Here is a 27,588-nt window from a genome sequence, read left to right as displayed (position 1 = left end):
AGCTCAGGTCATGATCTTTGGGTTGTGGGATTCGACTCCATGTGGGGCTTCACCCTCAGCAGGGAGTATGCTTGGGATTCTCTCTCTTCTTCTCCCTCTGCCCCCCCCAACTCATGTTCTCTCTCTCCCTCAAAATCAGAAAGGAAGGAAGGAGGGAGGTAGAGAAAGGAAGGAAGGAAAAGAGAAAGAAAATGATCATTAAAAAAAAACCACAACTGTATCTGGGGGCTCCTCGGTGGCTCAGTTGGTTAAGTGTCCTACTATTTGGACTCAGGTCATGATCTCAGGGTTGTGAGGTCGATCCCCCTCCCCACCCCCACCACGGGGCCCTGTGCTTAGCAAGGAGTCTGCTTAGGATTCTCTCTCCCTCTCCCTTTGCCCCTCCCTGCTTCCCTGCTACGCTTGTATGCTGTCTCTCTCTCTCAAATAAATAAATCTTTTTTTAACCTTTTGGTTTTTTTTAAAGATTTTATTTATTGATTTGACAGAGGGAGAGACCACACGTAGGCAAAGAGGCAGGCAGAGAGAGAGGGAGGGAAGTAGGCTCCCTGCTGAGCAGAGAGCCCGATGTGGGACTTGATCCCAGGACCCTGAGATCATGACCTGAGCCGAAGGCAGAGGCTTAACCCACTGAGCTACCCAGGTGCCCCATAAATAAATCTTTTTCTAAAAACTGCATCTGTTTAATGCAAAACAATAAAATTGGACCCTTACCCAATACCATATATGAAAATTCAAAATGGATCAAAGATCTAAGTGTAACTGTTAAATCTATAAAACTTCTAGAAGAAAAGTAGGGGTAAATCTGCATAACCTTGGTTTTGGCAAAGGATTCTTAGATATGACACCAAAAACATGAACAACAAAAGAAAAAATAGGTAAATTAGACTTCATCAAAATAAAAAACTTCCATGTTTCAAAACACTGAAAGACAATCTATAGAATAGGAGAAAATATTTTTGGATCACATATCTGATAATGGATTTGTCTAGAATATATAAAGAACTCTAACAGCTTGATAGTGAAAAGACAATTTAAAAATGGGCAAAGGATCTGAATTGACATTTCTCCAAAGAAGATGTACAAATGGCCAGGAAGCACAAGAAAAGATGCTTAACATCATGAGTCATGAATTTAAAAAACATTATGTTAGATGAAAGAAGCAAACACAAAAGACCACGTGTTATATGGTTCCATTTATATGAAGTGTCCAGAATGGGCAGATCTTACAGGGAAAGAGAGGGAAGTTGTTGCTTAGGGCTGGAGTGGTGGGGAAAAGGAATAAGAGGGCAATTGCCCAGAGATATGGGGTTTCTTTTTTTTTTTTAATAGAGTAAAAAATTTTAATATAAAATACAAATAAAATTTACCATTTTAACCACCTTTTTAAAAGAACAGTTTGGTGTTTTTGAGGTGATAGGAGTTCTAAAATTGTAGTGATGGTTGCATATATCTTTGTACTAAAAGCTTTTAAATTGTACACATTCAAATGTGATTGTATGGAATGTATACTATCTCAATAAAGCTGTTACAAAAGAAAAGAATATTGCTGTTAACACCTATTGATTAAAATCAAGGAGCTCACAGATAAGCAGAGAACATTGTGGAAAAATAAATTCATTGAAAAATACTCAGGCAGGACTTGCGTGGCTAGATCTACTTTATCCATTAACAAATGGTGCAAGTTTCATTAACCAGTCCACTACTAATTGAAATTGATATGTTATTTGTTGTTCCCAGACACAGTGTTTCTTTTTAAAAAGTTTTTTTTTTTTAGGGGCACCTTGGTGGCTCAGAGGGTTAAGCCTCTGCCTTCGGCTCAGGTCATGATCTCAGGGTCCTGGGATCGAGCTCCGCATCAGGCTCTCTGCTCCGCAGGGAGCCTGCTTCCCTCTCTCTCTCTGCCTGCCTCTCTGCCTGCTTGTGATCTCTGTCAAATAAATAAACAAAATCTTAAAAAAAGAGTTTTGTTTTGAGAGAGCGAGCTTTGGGGAAGTGGCATGGAGGGGCAGAGGAGAAGGAGAGAGAGAATCCCACGCAGGCTCCTTGGCCAGCACGGAGCCCAACACAGCCTGGCTCATTACCGCCCCCTGAGATCATGCCCTAAGCCAAAATCAAGAGTTGGAAGCTTAACCAACTGAGCTACCCAGACGTCCCTAAAAAGCTTTTTAAAGCAACTGGTAGAGGTATAAGTTACATATGTGCTATCTATTTTTTTAACAAGTTTATTGAGATACGAGTTACATTCCATAAGTTCACCAACTTTTAAGTGTACATTTCAATGATATTTAGTAAATTTTATTTATAGTCATCACCATAATCTAATTTTAGAACATTTTAATTTTGGGAAGTCATTGAAGTCTAGACTGAAGATGATTTCTTCCACAGGTGATTTGAGATGGTTCTTACACTTCTGCTAACTTATTTTAAGTATTTACAGCTATTCTCATGTGTGTTCATGCATGTATGCATATGTGTATATATAGTAAGAGTTTGGCTCTTCTTTTTCAGAGAGGATTTTTTTTTTTTAAGATTTATTTACTTATTTTAGAGATAGAACGGGGGGAGACGGAGAGAGAGAACCCCACGCTGACTCCCTAAGTGTGGAGTCCACGCGGGGCTGGATCCCACAACCCTGAGATCATGACCTGAGCTAAAACCCAAGAGTTGACTGCTTAACCAACTGCACCACCCAGGTGCTCCTTCCAAAGAGTTAATGATCGTATTTCTGTTATATTTTTAATCGCTTCATTTTCAGAATTGCCCCAAGAGTGGTAAATAATTATGGTATATTGTAGCAGTATTAATTCTGATTAGCAGTTGTTTACAATAGACGTGATTTGTCATGTTGAGGAATTACCTTTCTAATTGAGGTTTTCTAGGAATTTGCCGTTTCCTGCAACTGAGTACATTTAGTGTTGGGCCCTTCCTGCATTTTCCATTTATTGAGCGCTGATAAACATGTATTTTTCCCCTTTGACTTTAAACAAAACTGTGGTAAATAAGGGGCACCTGGATGTCTTAGCCTATCAAGCGTCTGCCTTCTGTTCAGGTCAGGTTGTGAAACCAGGGTCCTGGTGTTCTGGACCTAGCCCTGTTGGGCTTTCTGGGAGTCTGCTTCTCCCTCTCCCTTTGCCCCTCCTCCTGCTAAGCACTTGAGCACTCTCTCTCTGTCTCTCCCCCCTCAAGTAAATAAAATCTTTTTAAAAATGTGGTAGATGTTTTCCTCCTATCCAGATCTTTTGCATTTCTGTGATTATAATATATTTTAGCCAAGTGAAAAATTTATTTTAATGCTCTTTGTAATACTTGGTTTTTAAATTGTATTTAGAATTCTTTTGTCTATATTTTCAAATCAAATTGGTACTATTTTGTACTGTTTGTGAAGTGTTAGTTATTGGGTTATACTGCCTTCGTAAAATTAATGGGATAACTTTTTGTTACTACTTATATCCTGGAAAGTTCCCCTGGTGAAGCTATTTTCCACTTAAAACTATTTTAAAGACAATTAATCGGGGGGCGCCTGGGTGGCTCAGTGGGTTAAAGCCTCTGCCTTCGGCTCAGGTCATGATCCCAGGGTCCTGGGATCCAGCCCTGCATCGGGCTCTCTGCTCAGCAGGGAGCCTGCTTCCTCTTCTCTCTCTGCCTGCTTCTCTGCCTGTTGTGATCTCTGTCAAATAAATAAATAAAAATCTTAAAAAAAAAAAAAAGACAATCGGAATTCTTTTCAGTCTGCCACTGTTGTTTTCCTCACATTTTTTCTTTATATCAGTTTTAGTAATTTTAACTAGAAAATTGTCCATTTCATTGAGATTTCAAAATTTATTAGCATAGACTTATTTATATATACTAGTCTTGTTTTGTCTCTGTTTATAGTACTATTGAAATTTCTGGGCGCCTGGGTGGCTCAGTGGGTTAAGCCTCTGCCTTTGGCTCAGGTCATGATCTCAGGGTCCTGGGATCGAGCCCCGCATCAGGCTCTCTGCTTGGCAGGGAGCCTGCTTCCCCCTCTCTCTCTGCCTGCCTCTCTGTCTACTTGTGATCTCTGTCTGTCAAATAAATAAATATAATCTTTAAAGAAAACTTCTATATTTTTTTCTCTCAACTAAATCACTGAAAGATAAACCTGCTTTTTCTCTCCAGTGTATGAGCTCCTGGATAATTTGATGTTTCATTATATATTTACTCTTTTTTTAAAATGTGTTTTTAATAACACTTTTGGTGTCCTTTTTGATATGACAGCTTATAAATGCTTTAATTCTGAGAGAAATAATTGCCTAGATTTAATCTGTTCATTTTAACAATGGTCTTTGCTTTGTTTTTTTAGGCACGAGATGTGCGCACCAATGAAGTGGTGGCTATCAAGAAAATGTCTTATAGTGGAAAGCAGTCTACTGAGGTAGGTAAAATGTATGCATTCTTATTCACATATTAGAGAAAGATATGCTATTTTTAAGGGGGGTAGATGGGAATCATTTAAAAAATAAACATACATAAAGAAAAGTATATAAATATTAAGGGTATATCTAAGTAAATTTTCTTTCAGAACCTAAATATGCTCATTAAAGTGTACCTAAAGCCATAAACAGAACTTTAATGGCCTCCCAACTTGTGCCCCTAGCTTTTTATTTTTTAGTATATGTGCTGCTGAAGTGAGCTTACTTTTTGAAACTGTGGTTTAATATATTACTTTATCTGTATCTATCGTAGGGGAATCATCAGTTTTTAAATAAGTAAACTAGAATAAGATATATTTGACAATAGGTTATATTGTATATAGTTTTTTAAAGGTTTAGACATTGTTTCAGGCTTATTTTAAATTTTAATAATCAACAGGCAGTTATATCTAGTCTAAAAATAGTGTGTAATAATTCAAATTATTGATACTATATTGATATTATTTTAGTTTGCTAACATTCTGATTCTCTTCAGATTATATTTATTTAATTTATAAATTATTTTATTACATGTGTTCTTTCTAAATCTAGGATTTTTAGACTTTAATTTTTTAAATTAATTATTTTAATTGTAGTAAAATACACACTACACACAACAAAATTTATCATCTTAACATCTTTAAATATACAGTTCAGTGGCATTGAAGCCATTCACATTGTCATGCAATCGTCACCACCATTCTTCTCCAGAACTCATTTCATCTTGCAGAATTGAAATTCTATACCCATTAAGCAATAATTCCCCATTCTCTGCATCCTCCACCCCTGGAAATCACCATTTTCATTTCTGTCTCTATGAATTTGATCACTCTAGGTGTCTCATGTGAGTGAAATCATGTAGTATTTGACCTTTTTTGACTGGCTTATTTCACTTAGCATAATGTCGTCAGAGTTCATCCATGGTATGGTATGTGTCAGAATTTCCTTCCTTCTTAAGGCCGTATAGTGTGTGTGTGTGTGTAAACTACCACACTTTGTTTATCCATCCATTTTTCAGTGGACAGTTAGGTTGCTTCCCTCATTTGGTTATTGTGCTGCTATGAACTGGCTATGTAAATATTTCTTTGAATCTCTGCTTTCAGTAATTTCAGGTATATGGCTGAGATGGAATTGCTGAGTTAGTGTTTACTTTTTGAAGATTTTGGTTTTCTGCCTTTTTTGGAAGTTCTGTTTTATGGTAAATTTAATTTTTGTGAAGATTGTATTGTGGGTATGGTAACACTATTATGAGTATATCACTCTTTCATCATTTTGATACCTAAAAATTTTTCTAAAAATTCCTGAACCTCCAAAAAACTCCATTTTTTACAAGTTCACTCTAATTTTATTTGTCATTCTATAGCACAGCTGTAGGACTAGCTTTCACAGGCAGATTGGTACTGTGTTGGAGTCTATTTACACCTAAACCAAAGTTTCGTTTAGTTTATCATCTTTTCACATCCAATTATTAGTGTCCTTCATGAAAGTCCTTTTTACCTTGAAGAGTACAGGCTTTTGCTTTGTTCTGAGTTTGGTCCCAGAGCATTCAAATTTGAAATTTAAAGCCCATGAAATGTTTTCAGAATTTTGCATTTTATATTGTAGACATTTTATATAAAACACTGTAAACTTATTTTGCTGTATTTTTTTGAGGACTTGTGAAATAAAATAAAAAATATATGATCTTAAATTTTAGTACAAAACATTTAAGTTTTCTATTATGCTGGTAGTTTCTGTGCCTTTAGAAATATGGCCCAAGTTAGTAGAAAACCTTGAAAAAACTAAAACAAGAACAAAAAGCAGATTCCTAATTTCCATCACACATCACTAAGCCTCTAGAATCTTTGAATATGAATCGAAGGATTTGTAATTTTAGAGTTCCCTGGTTGCTTTTTTTTTTTTTTTTTTAAGATTTAATTTATTTATTTGAAGAGAGAGAGCAACGGAGCATTATTAACAGGAGAAGGGGGAGAGGCAGAGTCCCTGCAGAGCAGGGAGTCTGATGCAGGGCTCTATCCCAGGACACTTAACTGAGCCACCCAGGCACCTCTCCCTGGTTGCTTCTTAAGAATAACTCTAGATATGACATAAGGTTGTCATGGAATAGCTTACGACCAAAGACTTATCTGTTTTTCCTCAAAGCCATCAGTGAAGAAGTAAAATATATAAGAAAATGTTTTCATACTGCTTGCTTTTTTCTGTGACCATTCCTGTAATAACAATTGTTTACTGGCATTTAGAAAGTATGCATTTAGGAATTTAAATCTCAAAGTAATTATTCGAGTTTAAAAAACATAACCTTAATATTTGATAGAACATATAAGCCAAAGACACAATAGGTGACCTATATGACATGTAAATGTAAATTACATGTTAATAAAGCTGCAAATAATGGGGATGTTGATGGGACGCTTGGGTGGCAGTTGGTTAAGATTAAGTGTCTGTCTTCAGCCCAGCTCATGATCTCGGAGTCCTGGGGTTGAGCCTACAGTCAGGCTTCCTGCTCATTGGGGAGCCTGCTTCTCCCTCTCCCTTTGCCTCTCCCCTCCCACTCATATTCTCCCCCTCTCTTTAGCTCAAATAAATAAGTAAAATCTTTATTTCTTTTATCTAAATTCATTTAAGTAATATAATGTAGTATTGGTTTCAGAGGTACAGGCCTATGATTCATCAGTCTTATATAATACCCAGTGCTCATTATATCACATGGCCCTCCTTAATATCCATCACCCAATTATCCCATCCTTCTACCCCTTCCCCTCTAGCACCCTTAGTTTGTTTCCTGTGATTAAGAGTCTCTTACAGTTTGTCTCTCTGGTTTCGTCTTGGTTTATTTTTTCTTCTCTTCCCCTATAATCCTCTGTTTTGTTTCTTAAATTCTGCATATCAGTGAGATCGTATGATAATTGTCTTTCTCTGATCCTGATTGACTTATTTCACTTAACATAGTACCTTCTAGTTCTATCCACGTCATTGCTAATGGCCAGATTTCAATTTTTTTTAAGACTTTATTTATTTATTTGCCAGAGAGAGATCACAAGTAGGCAGAGAGGCAGGCAGAGAGAGAGAGAGGAAGGGAAGCAGGCTCCCTGCTGAGCAGAGAGTCTGATGCGGGCTCCATCCCAGGATCCTGGGATCATGACCTGAGCCGAAGGCAGAGGCTTTAACCCACTGAGCCACCCAGGCGCCCCAAGATTTCATTTTTTGATGGCTGCATAATAGTCCAGTGTGTGTGTGTGTGTGTGTGTGTGTGTGTGTGTGTGTGTTTACACACCACATCTTCTTTATCCATTCATCTGATGGACATCTGGGTCCATTCCATCATTTGGCTATTGTGAACATTGCTTCCGTAAACATTGGTGTGCAGGTGCCCCTTCCGATCACTACATTTGTATCTTTGGGATAAATACCCAGTAGTGCAGTTGTAGGGTAGCTCTATTTTCAACTTTTTGAGGAACCTCCATACTGTTTTCCAGAGTGGCAGCATCAGCTTCCATTCCCATCAACAGTGTAGGAGGGTTCCCCTTTCTCTGCATCTTTGCCAATAGCTGTCGTTTCTGACATGTTAATTTTAGAGATCCTGACTGTTATGAAGTGGTATTGCATTGTGGTTTTGATTTGTATTTCCCTGATACCGAGTGATGTTGAGTATTTTTTTCATGTGTCTGTTGGCCATTTGCATGTCTTTGGAGAAATGTCTATTCGTGTCCTCTGCCCATTTCTTGATTGGATTATTTGTTCTTTGGGTATTGAATTTGATAAGTTCTTTATAGATTTTGGATACTAACCCTTTATCTGATAAGACATTTGCAAATATCTTCTCCCATTCTGTAGGTTGTCTTTTGGTTTTGTCCACTGTTTCCTTTGGTTTGCAAAATCTTGATGAAGTCCTAATAGTTCATTTTTACCTTTGTTTCTCTTGCTTTTGGAGATGTGTCTAGCCAGAAGTTACTGTAGCCAAGGTCAAAGAGGTTGCTGTGCCTGTGTTTTCTTCCAGAATTTTGATGGATTCCTAGGTCTTCCAGCCATTTTGAGTAAAATCTTTAAAAAAAAAGTGGGGGGGGGTTGCTTGGGTGGCTCAGTCGGTTAACCATCTGCCTTTGGCTCAAATCATGATCCCAAAGTCCTGACATTGAGCCGCATGTCAGGCCCAGAGAGGAGTCTGCTTCTCCTTCCCCCTGCTCTTTCTCTCTCACCCTCAATAAGTAAGTAAGTACTTACAATAAGTTTACTTTACTTACAATAAGTAAAATAGAAAAAAAAAGGGGGGGAAGTTGAACTAATGGAGAAAAATCACTATAGTATACAGTTTTCATTAACATGCTTGGTGTGTGATTGTAAAATTTTAATGAGACTCATTGATGATAAATTTTATCAAACTGAAATGTTTCTGCCTTGAATAAAATAACTTTATAAATTATGAATTGGGTTTAAACTATATAAATGAAATTACTTTTAAATTTATTAGTTTGCTATTTAAATATTAAAGCAAAGTTGTATGTTCTCATTAACCCTGCTTAAGCTAGTAATTACTTTTCTCTTATATAACTTTCTAAGGAAAAGCAACTGTTCATAATTCTTTTCTTTATTCCTCACCCCCCTCCACAGAAATGGCAGGATATTATTAAGGAAGTCAAGTTTCTACAAAGAATAAAACATCCCAACAGTATAGAATACAAAGGCTGCTATTTACGTGAGCACACAGCATGGGTAGGTGTTTGCCCTCTCCTTGCTATAATTTTGTTGGTATTGGTTTAGAATGAATTAATTCAAGAATGTCTCAAAATGGTTGTGTAAAGCCATGCAAAAACACCTTGAAATGTTAGTTTTATACTGAGCGAGGAAGAGAAGCTTTTCTTAGAACTCCTTGGCAATAAGAGATAATAGAACTTGTACAAGTTTACTGCAGAGATTTGGCTGACCTTTATGTGCGTGGTAAAATGTTCTCTGACATTTTTTAGTATCATCATTTTTCATATGGTTTATCAAGCATTGTACAATAATCCTATTACTCAAGGATAAAAGTTAGCATATCTTTTTGACATAAATACATTATAATCTATTTAACCACACAGATTTGGTGAATTTTGGTGAAATATGTACTGATTATAATTCTTTGGCTGAATAATACTAATGGTAGAAAACTGAGACACTTTATTACAACAAGTGGAGATTAATTTTCTCTTTTTCCCATTAAAGTGACAAGGTAGTATTCTGACAGTGGTATAGGCATAATAACTGTATCTTTAAAGAGTAAGTTTTCAGGGTGCCTGGATGGCTCAGCAGTTAAGTATCTACCTTCAACTCAGGTCGTGATCTCAGGGTCCCGGAATTGAGCCCTGCATCGGGCTCCCTATTCAGCAGGGAACCTGCTTCTCCCTCTCCTCCCCATTTGTGCTGTCTTTCTGTTGCACGCTCTCTCTCTCTCTCTCTCTCTCTCTCTCTCAAATAAATAAATATATAAAATCTTAAAAAAAAAAAAAAGAAATAGGAGTAAATTTTCTTTTAACAGAAACGATCCCAAGGATAATAATAGGGCCTACCTTATAAGGTGGTTGTGAGGATTAAATTAGTTAATATGTATAAAATATCTGGCACACAGGAGGTCCTCTGTGTTTGCTTCAAGGAAACATTTAAACTGTAACCTAACCTTTGAACATACAAATCCAGAGGACAGTTTTCCATTTCCTAATAGTTAGAGCAATGTAACTATATTCCTTTATAGTTTTAGTTAGTAATTATAGATGAAATATACATCTTGTACAAGTGATTGTGTATTGACATAAAAGATTAATGTATTATTGACTTTATCATTTAAGAAATTACTAAATACGTAAATACTTATTTTTTTAAGGTAAATGATGACTGGCTTTATTTTACTTCAGACTGTCTTCTTGATCTCCTTGGTGAATTTATTTTATCTCAAATAGAATCTTTTTACTAATTTAGTGCTTTTACAATTTTTCTTCCCATGTAGCTGGTAATGGAATATTGTTTAGGATCTGCTTCAGATTTACTGGAAGGTAGGTTTCCTTTAATTATTCAGAAAAAAAATCATTAGCAAAAATATAATGAGAATTCTATAAGATTTTCTTAAATAATGTAAAAACTTTCCAGAAAGAGTAAAAACCTTTGCCTTTTCTAGATTCTCATCATGGTATGCACTGTCCTGTAGTAGCATAAAATAGGTGAATTTTCTTACATTATAACTTACCAAGCATTTTTCTTCATTCTTTGTCATTTAGCTTAACTTATACCTTCTATTCAGAATGAAGATGTGTGAGAATAAAGGGAAAACTTGTCTTTTGTTATTTTTGTTTTTATAATCAACTAATTGTTGAATGTTAGCTTAGAGGGAAATTGGCTGTGAGCTGTATACTTTAACAGTTAGGCACAACTGTAATTCCAGTTATAAATTTCAATAGCCTTGTTTTATTGTTTTGGGGAGCAAATCTTCTCACTAAATGTTAGTTTTTCCAAAATTGCCTCAAATATTAGATGTTTATTTTTTTAAACAAAAATATTCTGTATAGTAATTATTTTCCCATAAATTCTTACTTTAAGTTCACAAAAAGCCATTACAAGAAGTGGAAATAGCAGCAATTACACATGGTGCTCTCCAGGGATTAGCCTACTTACATTCTCATACCATGATCCATAGGTAAGTGCTTTGACTATTATCATGTATTAACAGCAAATGGCTTATTGGGTTTATCAACCATAGAACTTATTAACACTAAAAGTTTTGTTGGTTATAGCCAAATAAAAGCATTTCAGAATCTTATAAAGTCAGTTTTTAGGTTGTCCTGCAAACATGCCAGTACATTTGATCTCCTTTTAGGATCAGTTGTTTGTTTTTTTTCTATAATGATAAAAGATTTAATTCAAAATTAAATTTTAATTTTCCTTTTAGGATCAGTTTTATCTTTGTCTACATGTGGTGCTGGGCTTTCTGACATTTCTGCACTATATAGATCTGTGGTAGGAATTTAATTGTAGAATATTTAATTTGGTATATGGAAAAGACATTAGGAATTATGTAGTCTTACTTTTTTTTCATGTTACGGATAAAGCAATGCCCCAGTTTATGACTAATTTTTCTGAAGTTTACAAAGCCAAACTAGACTAGAACTAAACTTTGGTCTTTTGCGTTTCTGGTAATTGGTAAGCCAGTTTTGTTCCATTGATCCCATGACATGGACTTAACACTCTGTACTTTTGAGTATTAATCCTTGATGATCCCTAATAATGGATAGTAATGTTAAGAGTAAACTATTTTATAATGCATTTTTAGCATTGATACAGGTTTTGACTATTTTAAAAAGGAAACTAGTTTGTGAACCAGGCAATATATATTAAACTATATAGTGGAGTCATTGTGAGCTAAATGGCTTACCATTTTTTTTAAGACAAGGATAGTAAGGTCCAAGAGAAGTCTACATGCTAACAAATAAGTGAACGGAAGAGTTGGAATTAGAACGTAAGGTCTTATCAGCCTCAAAATACCTCTTCTCATTTAAAAAGCAAATGGAAGGAAAAAGATTTATTTAATATTATATCCATTACAATACTATAGTTAGAATTGACAAGTGCTTGGAAATTTGGTTGGGTTTTTTTTTGGTTGGTTTTTTGGTTTTGGGGTGGTTTTTTTTGGAAAGATTAAATGTATGTTATGGTACCAATTGGACATACCATCCTATTATATAAATATCCATAATATTCTTATTGTGCATGGATACTATGTTTGCTAATTTTAAAAAGTAAGCTTGAAAGTAAATTAAAAAGTAAAACCCATTAGATACTACATTATCCATGTGTTTCAGTTTTATTTCATGTTTAGTTAGAACTATGGTAAGGTTTGGAAATGATAAGAATAACCTTCAAAAAAACAAATTTGGGGTATTAGATCTTTTTTAACTTTACATGGTACATTCAGAAATCTTAAAATTATGAAGGACTCATCAGCTAATTAAACTCTATTTTTAAAACCATTATTTGTATCAATAAACAGGAACTCAAGTATAGACTATGCTCTAATTACTTGATTTTCTGTCTTTTGTCTTTACTGCTATTTTGTCTTTTAGAGGAGAAAATTATCACTGTATATTTATATCACTTCTCTATTTTTTGCTTTTGGATCTTAATTCTCATTATCCTAATTTAGAAATTATCCTAGGACTTAATTACTTTGATTTTTCCTTCCCTATTGTAGAACTTTTTACTTGATTTTTATCATTTTCAACACAGTCTAATGAACAAAAGATAATTTTCTGTGTTCCTTAAACCCAGAGATATCAAAGCAGGAAATATCCTTCTGACAGAACCAGGCCAGGTGAAACTTGCTGACTTTGGATCAGCTTCCATGGCATCTCCTGCCAATTCTTTTGTGGGAACGCCATATTGGTAAGAATAATCCTATTTGCTATTGATCCTCATGATTGAAATAGGAATGGGTGATTATACTTTTTCAGATGTCTTACCTTTGTATTGTAATATAATGCTATTGTGGACATTTTAACTTTAAGCATGGTTAGTTTCAGATATAGATTTGGAGTGCTGCCCTTACATCTCCTATTTTTTTCACTTGTCCCCTTGACATTTTCTTCTGTATTATAACCTGCATCATATTTTGGGTGTGGGAGTAAAAAAATTCAATGAAAATCCAAGTGAGGAGAATACAGAAATGCTAAGTGGAAATTTGTGTGTTTTCTTTATATTTTTATTTACCATATATTAGTACCTTCAGACTAAGAGTACCGGAAGACTGATGGCTGATTTGGAGTTTTCTGGTTTTATTTTTTATTATGAAGAATTTCAAATACACATAAAAGTAGACAAAAGTATAAGGAAACCTTGCATATCACCCAGGCCAGTAACAATATCTCATGGCCATTCCTGCTGTATGTACTCATTTTTGTCACCTCCCTGCCCCCGCCATTATTGTGAAGCAAATTCTAGGCATCCTCTGTTTTATCCATAAATAATTTTGTATTAATGTCAGCAAGTTTGAAGGGATAATTGTCCAGCTCTTCAACTTCCATATGTTCTTCCATATGAAGAGAATGATGTCTTAGTCCACTATATCTTCTTTCCCACCTACCTTTCAAATCTCCCTCTCCTCCTTTATAAAAAATAGGACTCCTTAGCCATCCTGAATATTACAATGATGCAGTGGTCTGGGATATAAAAACCTCAAAGCAACACCAGAAGAATAATTTGAGAATCTATAGTAACAGAAATTTTGAAGAGTCAGAACACAAACTCTTGGCAAGGCCTTGTGCCTTTTCAGTCATCTCCATTCCCTTTTACTCCTTGCTTTTTCTCTCTCCTCAGTTATCTTTCTCCCCTTCTTTTTTTCTAGTGTAAAATTCGTAACTGAGATGGTTGTCATGGGGACACATTAACATATTACTTGCATAGAAAATGAAGTCAGACTTTTTCCAACAGAAAGTGATTCTGATTTGACTGATTGATATGACAGTGAAGACTGGCTTTGCTAATTGGCTTATACAACAGTTAGTTGTTTTTTAATAAATCAAATGAGCTAACTCTGCAGCTCTGTGTTTTAAATATTTTTAAATCACATATAAAGCATAAAAGTATATGCTATGCATTATATCCTTTATAGCTATTAAGTTTATAAAATTTAGATAACTCAGAAATGTACAAGGGGATAAATAATTTTCATAAATTCATTAGAGGCAAACAAATTTAAAAACTTGAAGAATTTCTATTCTTCCATTGCTCTAGATGACCAAAAATTTCTTATGTCCTACTTTAGGTAGACTCCCTTTCCCTTCTATTAAAAAAGGATTCTGTGAGCAAATATTTCTTAATATTTGCTTAATGGTTCTCCTATTTATAAATTAATGGTGAATATTAGATATGTAAAAGGTCCTAAAAAGTTCTGCAATAAAAAATAAAATTATGTGTTTAACTCTGCCTTAATTAGTAATTTCCCAAACTTACTTCAACATCTGAAAGAATCTTGGGGGGCACCTGGGTGGCTTCATTGGTTAAGTGTCTAAGTTTTTTTATTTCCGCTCAGTCATGGTCTTAGGGTCACGGGATCTAGCGCCACGCCAGGCTCCATGCCTGGCATGGAGCCTGCTTAAGATTCTCTTTCTCCTTCTCCCCCTGTCCTTCCCTCCCCGTCTCCCTCCCTTCTTCCCTCTATTAAAAAGAAAAAAAACAAACATCTTGGAAATACTCTGGTATTGACAATTGAAAATTTACTTTATTTACATATTCATTAATTTGTATATAATGTACTTGGAACATAGGAACTAGGTACATATTTAGATGTCATTACACTTAAGCTTAAACACATTCACACTCACACTCAGGTATATGGTGACCACCCTACCTAAGTATCAACAATTGTTCTAAGTGTCTTTCTATGTTTAACAACAAATACAAGTCAAATACCATAAAAAATGTTAGACTCTAATTAGAGACATGAATTAATGTTCCATTTTATAACCAAGACACCTGTAAGGTTGATAATTGTGTAATTGTCTTTGTTGTGAGCTGCCCTAGCCACTTTTATCATGGAACACTATTCCTATTTAAAAGGAAGAGTGACATACTATGGTTATTAAGTGTTGGTTATTGTGGCAGATATTTTCTAAAATAAATGAACTGAGCTTGTCACTGCGGGGAAAACGATTGATAGTATTCAGTGCCAATGATAAAAATTCCATCTTTCAAGCATAAATCAGACTTTCATAGTAACATCCTGAGACCAAAATATTTAAGAATCACTAGCCCGAGGGGGAGTGCCTAGGTGCTTCATTCGGTTAAGAGCCTGACTTTTGATTTTGGCTCAGGTCATGATCTCAGGGTTCTGAGACTGAGCCTCAAGTTGGGCTCCACTCTGGGTCTAGAGTCTGCTTAGGATTCTCTCTCTCCCCATCTGCCCCTTCCCTACTCTCTTCCTATTTCTTAAAAAACAACCACCACAAAACAAAACAAAACAAAACAAAACAAAACAAAAAAAACTATAAAAAATAACAACAACAACAAAAAACCCTGCTGAGGTTTTGAGGGCTAAGGGTTATACAATATTAGAATAAGCAACCCTGCTCTGGGGCATCTTTTCTTTAGGATGCTGCTTAATGATAATGACAGATGGTGAGAATGAGTCTCACAGTATATATGCAGTGGTAAATATTTCCCTGATGACCTGTAGGGCATTTATTTCTCATTACAAAAATTCTTATCTAAACACGATGTCTAGAATTCACACAGGTGTTCTCTATGTAGATGGTTATTACATTTTTAAAGAATAGTATACTTTTTTTTTTTTTTACTTTAAATGACATTTTATGTTTTAGGATGGCCCCAGAAGTAATTTTAGCCATGGATGAAGGACAGTATGATGGCAAAGTAGATGTATGGTCTCTTGGAATAACATGTATTGAACTAGGTAAGCATTGTTCTTTATTACTGTGTAGTAAGTTGTGATCAGTGTTTTACCTCATTTTCTGTACCAAAGCATAGCTTTTTATTTTTTATGTCTGTTAGTAAAGGGAGCAATAAATCTATTAAAGTTTTCACTTTGGTTATCTGGTAATTTTTATATATATTAGGTGAGGTGTATTTGCTGTGTTAAATTAGGTCTAAAATAATTTTCCATTATGGTATTAATTAAGTATTTATGTCTAATATTTAATGGGTATTTGTTAAACATCTAAAATATGTCTGTAATTACAAGATTTACCATCTGTAGATAGTCTCTACAGCATTGACGAATTACTTACCTCTACCTAGGATGCTTATTACTTTGAGTTAGGTATGAGAATTAGATGTCAGGCTTCATGACATACTGTAACAATTTGATTTTATGTACACATTTTATTCTGTTGCCCATAAAGGGAACTATGCTTAGGTCAGTGGACCATCATAACTTTACTAGCATTCTCAGTATAAGTGAGCCAGGTAGATAATTGAATTGTCACTGTAATTGAAGATGATGTCCATCTTCTTGCTCTTGATTCTCCAAGTTTACACCTTTCCATCCTATATTATTTCCTTTTTTTCTTCTTATAAAAATATTCCAGGGGCACCTGGCTGGCTTAGTCTGTAGAGCATGCACCTCTCAAGTTTGAGCCCCATGATGGGTGTAGAGATTACTTACGAATAAAATCTTAAAAAAAAAAAATTCCATTAAATTTTATTTAAAAGTGGGAAATATTGGGAATGTTTAATTGAACCATTCTAGGAGTGACCACAAATCAAAAATAACACATTAATAAGAGAATCCATGTGAGAGGCACCTGGGTGGCTCAGTTGTTTGAACATCCAACTCTTGATTTCGATTCAGGACATGATCTTGAGGTTGTGGGATCGAACCCTGCCTTGGGCTCCAAGCTCTGTGCAGAGTCTGGTTGTCCTTTTCCCTCTGCACTGCCTCCTGTTTGTGCAGGCACATGCTCTCTCTCTCTCAAATAAATAAAATCTTTTAAAAAAGTAAAGTTCAAAAAAAAAAAGTAAAATTCATGTGTAATTTAGTGAAATGATTTTCAAATTGAGTTAATCAGCTTTGTAAATGTAAGGTTTTATAGTTGGGATAAACAGGACACCAGGCAAGGTAGGCGCAAGGCAAGATTTAATAAAGGCACTCTCCAGCGAAGTTTCGGGGCTCAGGAGAAGGGGAGCCAGGAAAGTCGCGCCGGGAGGAGGTGGGCACCCTCGGGGAGGAGGTGGGCACCCTCGGGGAGGAGGTGGGCACCCTCGGGGAGGAGGTGGGCACCCTCGGGCGGGGTTCCTCGACTCTGGAGAGGGGAGTGGGGGAGGTCGCACTGGGAGGGAGTTGGAGGGGGTCTTTTATTGGCCCATGGTAGGGCATGGGCTCACATCCATATTTGGTGATCGGAAGGTATGGGGTGAGGGCTCCTGATACTCCTGTTTCCTGCATAGGTATCGGGTTACCTATGGAGACGTGACCTGGGCGTACACCCTTTTGGCGGGAGAGTCTAGGGTTAAGGAAGGGGGGGGGTGGGGACTGGAAGATGGCAGCCCCCGCGGTCATTTCTATTGTTCCTCCTGCATTCCCGGAACCGCCGACCCAACAGTAAATAGGGAAATTGAGGTAAAATAAAAATCAAAAGCTTATCCTTATATAGTAGATGAAAATTATAATTTCCATTATAAACCATGCTCTTTTTTTCTTACACTCTTCATATTTTTCCAAAATTATATACTCTCTAGATATGTTTGCTTTTATTCTAATTCCTACATTAACCATTCCCTTCAAGCTCTATATTATTTATTTACTTTATTTTAAAGTATGACAGCATCAGCAGACAGATTTGGAGATACCATCATGTCATTCTCTTCTGATCTCTTAGTCTCTCTTTGAGGTTTGCAGGATTTTTTTTTCCATTTTAAACTGTTTTAATCTCAATTCTTTTAACCTCAGTTGTTCCTGCAGGTAGATCCTCATTAATTTCTTAAGAAACCTGGGTGTAAATGTAGAGAAGCTGGTTAATACACTCTGGCCATGGGGTATTTTTACATACTTGTGCTGGTTGATACATACATGTACCCCTTGGTGATAGTGAAATCACCTTAATGGTGCTGTTAGATATTATTGATATATATTAATATTTATTTGATTAGAAAAGTATTCATTGACCAGTTGTATGCTCAGAAAGAAAACTCCAGTTTCTGTGAAAGGGCTTATTTTTCCAGACTTTCTAGCTTCTCTCTCTTTTCTTTTTTAAGATTTACTTATTTACTTAAGAGAGAGAGGAAGAGAGAGCCTGAGGAGGAGGGGCAGAGGGGGAGGCTGAGCATGGAGACTGACTTGGGAATTGATTTCATGACCCTGAAAGCACAGCCTGAGCCAAAACCAAGAGTCAGAGGCTTAACCAAATTCAAACACCCAGGAACCCCTCTAGTTTCTCTTTATGGTAGCTAATAAAGTAGACTTCTTTCACAATGAGAGTATTTACACTTAAAGCAGTATCAGAAAATGAAACTGCCTTTAGATAATTTTAAATGAGTGAGACATTTAAAGAAATTCTTAGAGTTTTAGTCATACTTTTGGCATCTTCAGCTTTTATAATCTTTCATAATCACTTTTTAAAATTTTACTTACAAATGTTTTTGAGTTGTGAAGTGCTAAGTTAGGAACTACATTTTAAGCCTGCTTCTGGATTCAGAGGAAAGGCCTACAGTAAGTAGCACAGGCCAATAAAATTTTCTGCAGTGATTGAAGTGTTCTGTATCCGCATGGCTTTTGAGCACTTGAAATGTGACTGTTGCAGTTGAGTAAGTGAATATTGAGTTTTATACTGTTTAAAATAAATTTACATTTGAATAGTTACATGTGGCTAGTGGCTACCCTGTTAGACAATATAGATCAAGGGGCATGATTTTCAATGCAAATTAGACTTGCAGTCTTCAGAAATATATCTGTTATATGCTTTTCAACTTCCAAAATAGTTAAGGATAAATAAAATCCTTAAAAATAAAGTAGGGGCGCCTGGGTGGCTCAGTGGGTTAAAGCCTCTGCCTTCGGCTCAGGTCCTGGGATCGAGCCCCGCATCGGGCTCTCTCCTCAGCAGGGAGCCTGCTTCCTTCTCTCTCTGTGCCTGCTTCTCTGTCAAATAAATAAATCTTTAAAAAAATAAAAATAAAAATAAATTAATTAAATAGTTAAGGATAATGAGTTAAAGCAAAGTGTGTTCTTATAGTGCAGGTAGGAGAACAGAAGTAAGTCAGTTGTACTGACCTTGGTTTTGGTAAGTATAGTTATTAAGAAATACTTTCATACTTTGTTATAAAGATTGAAATAACTTGGTCATGTCTTATGACCAAGAAATCTTAAAGTACAGGATTTTTCATGGGTGAGTTTATATGTTTATTTACAATTAATCTTATGAAAAAGTTCCCTAGCTTGTTGTTTTCAGGCTTTGTGCCTGAATATACAGTTGTGTCTGTAAAAGTAAAATTTACCACTTTTTTCCTGATTATAAAGTGTATGTTGAGGACATAAAATTTCAGGGGAAAAAAGCAAAAAGAAAATAAATCAAAATAACAATAACTACAGTAATTTAGTGGATATGCATGATAAAAAGATGTTAGTTGTGGCTTTGGAAACATAAAACATGGAGTTTGGAAAGTAAAAATTAGAACTCTAGAATGTGTTCATACTAAGTTGTTACCAACTTAAAGTAGACTACTATAAATATAAGTTGTTTTATGTAAGCCTCATGGTAACTACAAAGCAAAAACCTATAGTAGATCACACAAAAGATCAAAAGAAAAGAATCTAAGCATACTAATACAAAAAATTATCAAATCACAAAAGAAGAGATTAAGAGAAGAGGAAAGAAACAAAGGAATTACAAACAATTAACAAAATGCTGATAAGTACATAACTGTCAATAATTAATTGTAGGGGCACCTGGGTGGCTCAGTGGGTTAAAGCCTCTGCCTTCGGCTCAGGTCATGATCCCAGGGTCTTGGGATCGAGTCCCGCGTCGGGCTCTCTGCTCAGCAGGGAGCCTGCTTCTCCCCCTCCTCTCTCTCTGCCTGATCTCTGCCTGCTTGTGACCTCTGACTGTCAAATAAATAAAGTCTTTAAATAATAATAATAATTAATTGTAAATGGACTAAGTTCTCCAGTCATAGGTTGGCTGGACAGGACCCATCTATGTAATGCCTTTGAAAGACCAATTTCAGATGCTAAGGACACACACAGACTAAAAGTGAAGGGGGATTATAAAGATATTCCATGTAAATAGAAACTGAAAGAAGGTGTGGTAGCTATATTTACATCAGACAAAATAGACTTTAAAACAAAGACTGTATGGACACCTGCCTGGCTTAGTTGGTAGAGCATGTGACTCTTAATCTCAAGATTATTAATTCAAGCCCCATGTTGGGCATGGAGCCTACTAAAAACAAACAAAAAAAAAGTAAAGGGGCGCCTGGATGGTTTAGTTGGTTAAGCCTCTGACTCTTTTATCTCAGATTGTGATCGCAGGATCGTGAGATCAAGCCCCACATCAGGCTCCATGCTCCCCACCAGAGTCTGCTTAACTTCTCTCTCCCACCCCCTTTCCCTCTGCCCCCACTTCCCCCACCCTGTGCTCGTGCACTCGCTCTCAAATATATAAATAAATCTTTCTTAAAGAAAATTTTAAAAATATATAAAACGACTGTGGTTAAGAGACAAAGAAGGGCATTACATAATGGTATAGAGGTCAGTCCAGCAGCAAGATAGAACATTTGTAAATATTTATGCACCTAAGACAGGAGCACCTAAATATGTAAGGTGGTTTTGACACACCTAAAGGGAGAAATAGCAATACAATAAGAGTGGAGGACTGTAATACCCCACTTTTATCAATGTATAGATCATCCAGACAAAAAATCAACGTGGAAATATTGGCCTTAACACATTGAAACAGATGGACTTAACAGACATATATATACAGAAACTTTCATCCAAAAGCAACACAGTGCATATTTTTCTGAAGTATACAGTGAGCATTTTCCAAAATAGATCAGATGTTAGACCACAAAATAAGTCTTAATAAATTTAAGAAGATTGGAATCATATTAAGCAACTTTTCCAACAAAATGGTAGGAAACTTAAAACCAATTATAAGGGGGCGCCTGGGTGGCTCAGTGAGTTAAAGCCTCTGCCTTCGGCTCGGGTCATGATCCCAGGGTCCTGGGATCGAGCCCTGCATCGGACTCTCTGCTCGGCAGGGAGCCTGCTTCCCTTCCTCTCTCTCTGCCTGCCTCTCTGCCTACTTGCGATCTCTCTCTGTCAAATAAATAAATAAAATCTTTAAAAAAAAAAACAGTTACAAGAATAAAACTGGAAAATCCACAAATACATGGGGATTAAACAACATGCTACTGTAACAACCAGTGGGTCAAAGAAGAAATTAAAAGAGAAATAAAGATACCTGGGATAAATGAAAATGGAAATACAACATACTAAAATGTATGGGAGGCAGCAAAAGTGGTTCTAAGAGGGCAGTTCATTGAAATAAATGCTTACATTGAGAAATATCTCAAATAATATAATTTCATACTTCAAGGAACTAGAAAAAGAACAAACTAAGGCTAAAGTTAATAAAAGGAAGGACATAACAAATACCAGAGCAGAAATAAATGAGATACTAAAAAGCGGATAGAAAAGATCGACAAAACTAAGAGCTGGTTTTTTGAAAAGATAAACAAAACAGAAAACCTTGTCTGGATTTACCATGACAAGAGGACTCAAGTGAATTCAGAAATGAAAGAGATGTTACAACTGATAACACAGAAATACAAATTATCCTAAGAGACTACTATGAATAATTAGATGTAAACAAATCGGACAACACTAGAAGAAATGGATAAATTCCTAGAAACGTACAACCTACCAAGACTGGATCATGAAGGAATAGAAAATCTGAACAGACTGATTACTAGTAAGAAGATCAAATTAGTAATCAAAAACACTCCAACAAACAAGTTCAGGACCAGGTCATTTCACTGGTGAATTCTAACACATAAAGAAGAATTAATACTAACCCTTCTCAAACTCTTCCAAAAAAATACAAGAGGTAGGAACATTTTAAAACTCATTTTATGAAGCCAGCATTACCCTGATAGCAAAATTTCACTTTTGAAAAAGAGAAGGACACTAAAAAGAAAATTACAGGCCAATATCCTTGAACAACATCGATCCAGAAAACCCTCAACAAAATATTAGCAAACCGAATTCAATATAGTCAACTGACACTTGAACAACATATGAGTTAGGGAGAATGACCCTCTCATGAGCCATGGAGGTGGCTCAGCATAGAGTGTCAGAGCCCAAGTAGGGTGAAGAGGTGACAATAGGGGAAACTTCCCATCATATAGATTCAGAGTCTAAGGAGGACATCTGTGTTTCAGGGTAGCCTGATACAGTGTTCCTAATCAAAAGGAAGAGAGCTTCTTTCATAAAGACTGATCAGAAGAGCCACATTGCAGAGAGGTGACCCAGTTTAGGTTTGGTTTTAGAAACTGAGTGGATAAAGAAATGTTCACACTATAGAGTAACTTGGAATGGGGTTTCAAAACTTGAGCAAGGAAAAACAGCAACAAACTTGAGTGAGGAAAGGGAGACATCTGCTTAAGAGAGAATGTGGTAGCAAAGATGGGAGACTGGTTACATACAGGGAGAGTTTATCAAATAAGAAAATACTAATTAAGCACGATAAGAGCAAGGTTGCTCATTGTTAGAAGAGTGTGACAAATAATGGAAAAAGATAAAGCTAGAACTCCATTGTTTCATAAACATGTTTAATGTGCATGTATGTATATAAATTTTTGTGTGTATGTGTTTCCTAACTCTGTCCACTGAAAGGATCTAAGAACAGTGATACCTCAGTAGCAGTTAGCACACCTGTTGCCGCAGCTCCTTGGAAAAATGGTGGAAACCTTGGTCTGGAGTGTGGAAATACAAGATAAGCCTGGAAAATCTTACTGTGCCAGAAAGCAAGGAAGTGATTAAGAAATGATAGGGCCATGTCAGAAAGAAGCCAATAAAGTGGTTCTCGTTGCTCAAACATGAGGCATTTTGAACATTAAAATAAAGGATAGTAGCAGATTATAAAATAAAATAGAAATCTCCAAGTCTGTGTAATAAATAGAGGGGGAAATTAAAAAGTTTTATGAAAAAAAGGATGTTTATATAGATTCATATATCTTCTCAAAAAAATAATAATTACAAAAGGAAACAAAGAAACTTACCATGAAGACGTCTGACAGACACAGCTTTAATTGATATAATGCGAACACCATCAATAATGGAAGCATTCAAAATCATGCACCATCTCATAGAATACAATGAGAAAAATAGAACACTTCTGTGATGCTCCTGCCAAAGATATGTAACCCAAATATAATCATAGGACAAACCCAAATTGGAGGGACATTGAAGAGTCTTGTATAATTCAAAATGACTTCAGCAGTTACCTTAAGAGACCAGAAAAAGAGGAGCAAAAGGCATTTGGCTGATTTAGTAGGGCAAGTGACTTTAGATCTTGGGGTTGTGATTGGTTCAAGCCTCACATCAGGCATGGAGTTTACTTAAAAAGAAGGAAAGAACGAAAAGAGGAGCAAATTCAACCCAAAATAACTAGAACAAAGAGAATTTTTAAAAATCAAAGCAGGTGGGGCGCCTGGGTGGCTCAGTCGTTTTAAGCATCTGCCTTCTGCTCAGGTCAGATCCCAGGGTCCTGTGTTTAAGCCCTGTGTTTGGCTCCCTGCTCAGTGGGAAGCCTGCTTCTCCCTCTGTCCCTCCCCCATTCTCGTGCGTGTGAATTCTCAAATAAAAACTTAAAAAAAAAAAAAAGCAGGAATCAAATAAACAAAAGAACAATAGAGAAAGCCAATGAAACAAACCAAAAAAACCCTAGTTTTCTGAGGTGTGCCTGGGTGGCTCAGTGGGTTAAGATTGGGAATTTTGATTTCAGCTCAGATTATGAACTCAAAGTCCGGAGATCAAACCCAGCACTGGCACTGTGCTCAGTGGGTAGTCGGTTTGAGATTCTCTGTCTCCCAACACCTCTGTTCCTGTACCCTCTCTGGTGCTCAGGAGCTTCCCCCCCCCCCAGCCCCCTCACTAAAATAAAGAAATCTTAAAAAAAAAAAAAAAGTTCTCTGAGAAAATAAAATTGATAAACCTCTAGCCAGCTTGATCAGGGAAAAAGAAGATGCAAATGACCAATATCAGGAATGGGAAGTGACATAACTACACATTTTACAGGTATTAAAAGGATTATAGGGAAATATTATGAACAATTTTATGTTAATTTATTAATTTAGATAAGATGCCCACTTTCCTTGATGGAAATGATCAAGTCTTGCTGTTGCTACAGAGGACATCATTGGAACATTTGATTGAAATTTGAATGGGGTTGAGGATTAGATGATAGTCCTGTATCAGTATTAATGGCCTGATTTAATTGTGGTTCTTTAGAGGAAGGTTCTTATTTATAGGAAATACAAAAGTATTTAGGGATGGTAGGGCATTAGGCCAGCAACTTAGTGTAAATTGACACACTTGAAAAAGTTTTTTGAGCTCCACATGCAATTTTTTTTTTTGCGAAGTTTGAGACATTAAAATTTTTTAAAATTAAAATTAATTTAATTTTTGTGAGAGAGGGAGGGGAGGGAGAGGGAGGGAGAAAAAGAATCTTGCAGGCTCCACACCCAGTGCAGAGCCCAACTGAGGCTTAGTCTCCCAACCCTGAGATCATGACCTGAGTTGAAATCAAGAGTTGGGCACTTAACTGACCGAGCCACCCAGGTCTAACTGCCCCCCACAAATATTTTAAACAATGTTTGCATGCCTTTATATAACAGGCACATATATTAACAGGAATGTTTCTTTCTTTTACAGCGGAAAGGAAGCCTCCTTTATTTAATATGAATGCAATGAGTGCCTTATATCACATAGCCCAAAATGAATCCCCTACACTACAGTCTAATGAATGGTGAGTATTGCTGAGACATATTACTCAACATTGTATAAATTAAATACTTTTTTATAATGTTATCAAAATGATTTTATTTCAATTAGGTAAAGTATATTACCTGAAGAGATATTAAATTGGTTTATCTTACCCTTGTATTTATCTTCTGTTTAACATCTGCTTTTCATAACATATATGTAATTCAGTTCAGAAATAAAGGATAGATGATGCCACATGGAAGCAGAAAGTATTGCCTTTTACAAAAATTCATAATTTATTTTTTCTTTGAACTTTAGGAACACATAATCCTGATTATATAATAAATAATAAATGTAATATATAATAACATAATTTAAACATTGATACTTTATTGGGGAATGGTTTATAATTTATCAAGTATAAAACATAGGTAAAATGGGGGCGCCTGGGTGGCTCAGTGGGTTAAAGCCTCTGCCTTCGGCTCAGGTCATGATCCCAGGGTCCTGGGATCGAGCCCCACATTGGGCTCTCTGCTCAGCAGGGAGCCTGCTTCCCCCCGCTTTTTCTCTGCCTGCCTCTCTGCCTACTTGTGATTTCTGTCTATCAAATAATACTGTTATTCTGTCTCCTGGTACTTCCTTGATTTGATTAAATTAATTTATGTAAAGTTTATGGAGAACAGATTGACAGTTTTAGAAAACTAGGGTTTTTATCAGTGATAGAAAATTTTAGTGTATGTACCTAAGTGTATTTAGGTGTGTCTAATATTTGAAAAATTCTAGAAGCATATCAAGCATACGCACTATTTTTAAATTAACAAATAGATGCATAAGTTAATGAAACTTAATTTTTTTTTAAAGATTTTATTTATTTATTTGACAGACAGAGATCACAAGTAGGCAGAGAGGCAGACAGAGAGGAGGAAGCAGGCTCCCTGCTGAGCAGAGAGCCCGATGCAGGGCTCGATCCCAGGACCCTGAGATCATGACCTGAGCCGAAGGCAGAGGCTTTAACCCACTGAGCCACCCAGGCGCCCCAAACTTAATTTTTTAATGATTGCATACTTAAGGTGCATTAGTAGATCTTTGCTGTGTGTGTAGAGATACTTGGAATCCTTTGGCACAGAGTCTAGCATTATGGTACATATCAGTAATAAATATATTGAACACAAACTGTCTTTACACTGTTTGATATTTGGGGATTCAAAAAAGAATTCTTGTGTATAAGGAACTTAAATCTTATGTGAATATGAAAGACAGACATTGATGGAATAATTGTTACTTACTGCCTTCTTCCCTGAACTCTCATCATTAACACTATATAAAATAATATGTTGCAGACTTCTGATGTTTTTTAGAAAGTATCCTAATTGATTTTCTGGATTTAATGCAAGTATTATCCATTTTTTGGAAATAAGTAGGTATAAAACTGTTCCCTCCAAAGTAAATAGATTGATGTTCTGAAAATGCTAGATAGAAGATGACCTAAGGGGCAGACAAGAAAGGGAGATGGCTTAGAGAATAGAAAAGAAAATTGAAAAGAATGTTATCTTCAATTTGAATGCAAAGAAGAAAAAATTGGCTTCCCTAATTTTGCCTCAGTATAGAACAAGTTATGGTATTTAAATTATGTGAGAGTAGGATTTTTTTAAAGTTTTTAATTTAAATCCCAGCTAGTTAACGTACAGTGTAATATTAGTTTCAGGTTTACCATACAGTGATTGAACACTTCCATACATACCCTGTTCTCATCATGACAAGTACACTCCTTAGTCTCCATCTCCTATTTCCCCCATCGCCCCACGCACCTCCCTTCTTTTAACCATCAATTTATACTCTCTAGTTAAGGGTTTGATCCTTGGTTTACGTTTCTCTCTCTCTCTTTTTTTTTTTTTTTTAACCTTTGCTTGTTTGTTTCTTAAATTATGGGAGCAGAGTTTTTAAATCATCTGTGTAAATTCATCTTTGGAAAATGATAAAGATTCATTGGTTGGTTTAGATAGCTTTTCATAGACATATAAAATCTATAGTATATTGTATTTGCTTTTTTTATCATTCCTTTTCCACTTCCTCTCCTACTAATAGGCAGATGTCTCGATTTGTGGATTTTTTTAAATTATGTTTTTATTTAAATTCCATTTAGTTAATATACAGTGTAATACTAGTTTCAGGTATAGAATGTAGTGATTCAACACTTACATATAACACCCGGTGCTCAAAAATGAGCCCTTCATGAATTTCCATTTCATCCTTGCACAGGATGCTAATCTCTGTATTTCTTGTGGATTTGTTTTAAAAGGAAATAGCAATATGTTCACTTGATACTTTCCTTTACAATAGGTCTGATTATTTTCGCAACTTTGTAGATTCTTGCCTCCAGAAAATCCCTCAAGATCGCCCTACATCAGAGGAACTTTTAAAGGTTAGTTTTACTAAATCTGTTTTCTACCTATAAGAAATTATTTTAAAGGATGTATTTTATTTGATTTTGGATCAGTATTAAGTATGCTCTACTAATTTTTACTGAAACGTTAATTTTATATACTGTTCTCTTTTGGAACTTTTCTTAGATGCAGAGTTTTTTGATTTGTGTTTTCAAAATTAATTAAATGTTTTACCATGTCTGAATAGAATATATAAACATTCCAAATAGTACCAATTGATTGTTTATATGTGTAAGAATATTCCTGAGTTATA

At 35.8% G+C, this 27,588-nt stretch overlaps 1 protein-coding gene across 1 annotated transcript in view; it reads left to right on the top strand.

Moving 5' to 3' along the window:
* TAOK1 (TAO kinase 1) overlaps positions 1–27,588 on the top strand; it is a 153,357-nt gene that overhangs the window by 86,175 nt on the left and 39,594 nt on the right. The window contains 8 exon segments of the mRNA XM_080825304.1: positions 4,328–4,399; positions 9,045–9,146; positions 10,414–10,459; positions 11,001–11,097; positions 12,726–12,839; positions 15,773–15,864; positions 24,841–24,934; positions 27,232–27,313. Of these exon segments, the coding sequence (XP_080681430.1) occupies positions 4,328–4,399; positions 9,045–9,146; positions 10,414–10,459; positions 11,001–11,097; positions 12,726–12,839; positions 15,773–15,864; positions 24,841–24,934; positions 27,232–27,313 (699 nt within the window).

This window comes from Martes martes, assembly GCF_963455335.1.
Source record: "Martes martes genome assembly, chromosome: 16".
Taxonomy (NCBI): domain Eukaryota; kingdom Metazoa; phylum Chordata; class Mammalia; order Carnivora; family Mustelidae; genus Martes; species Martes martes.
This window is presented reverse-complemented; position numbering and strand designations above follow the sequence as displayed.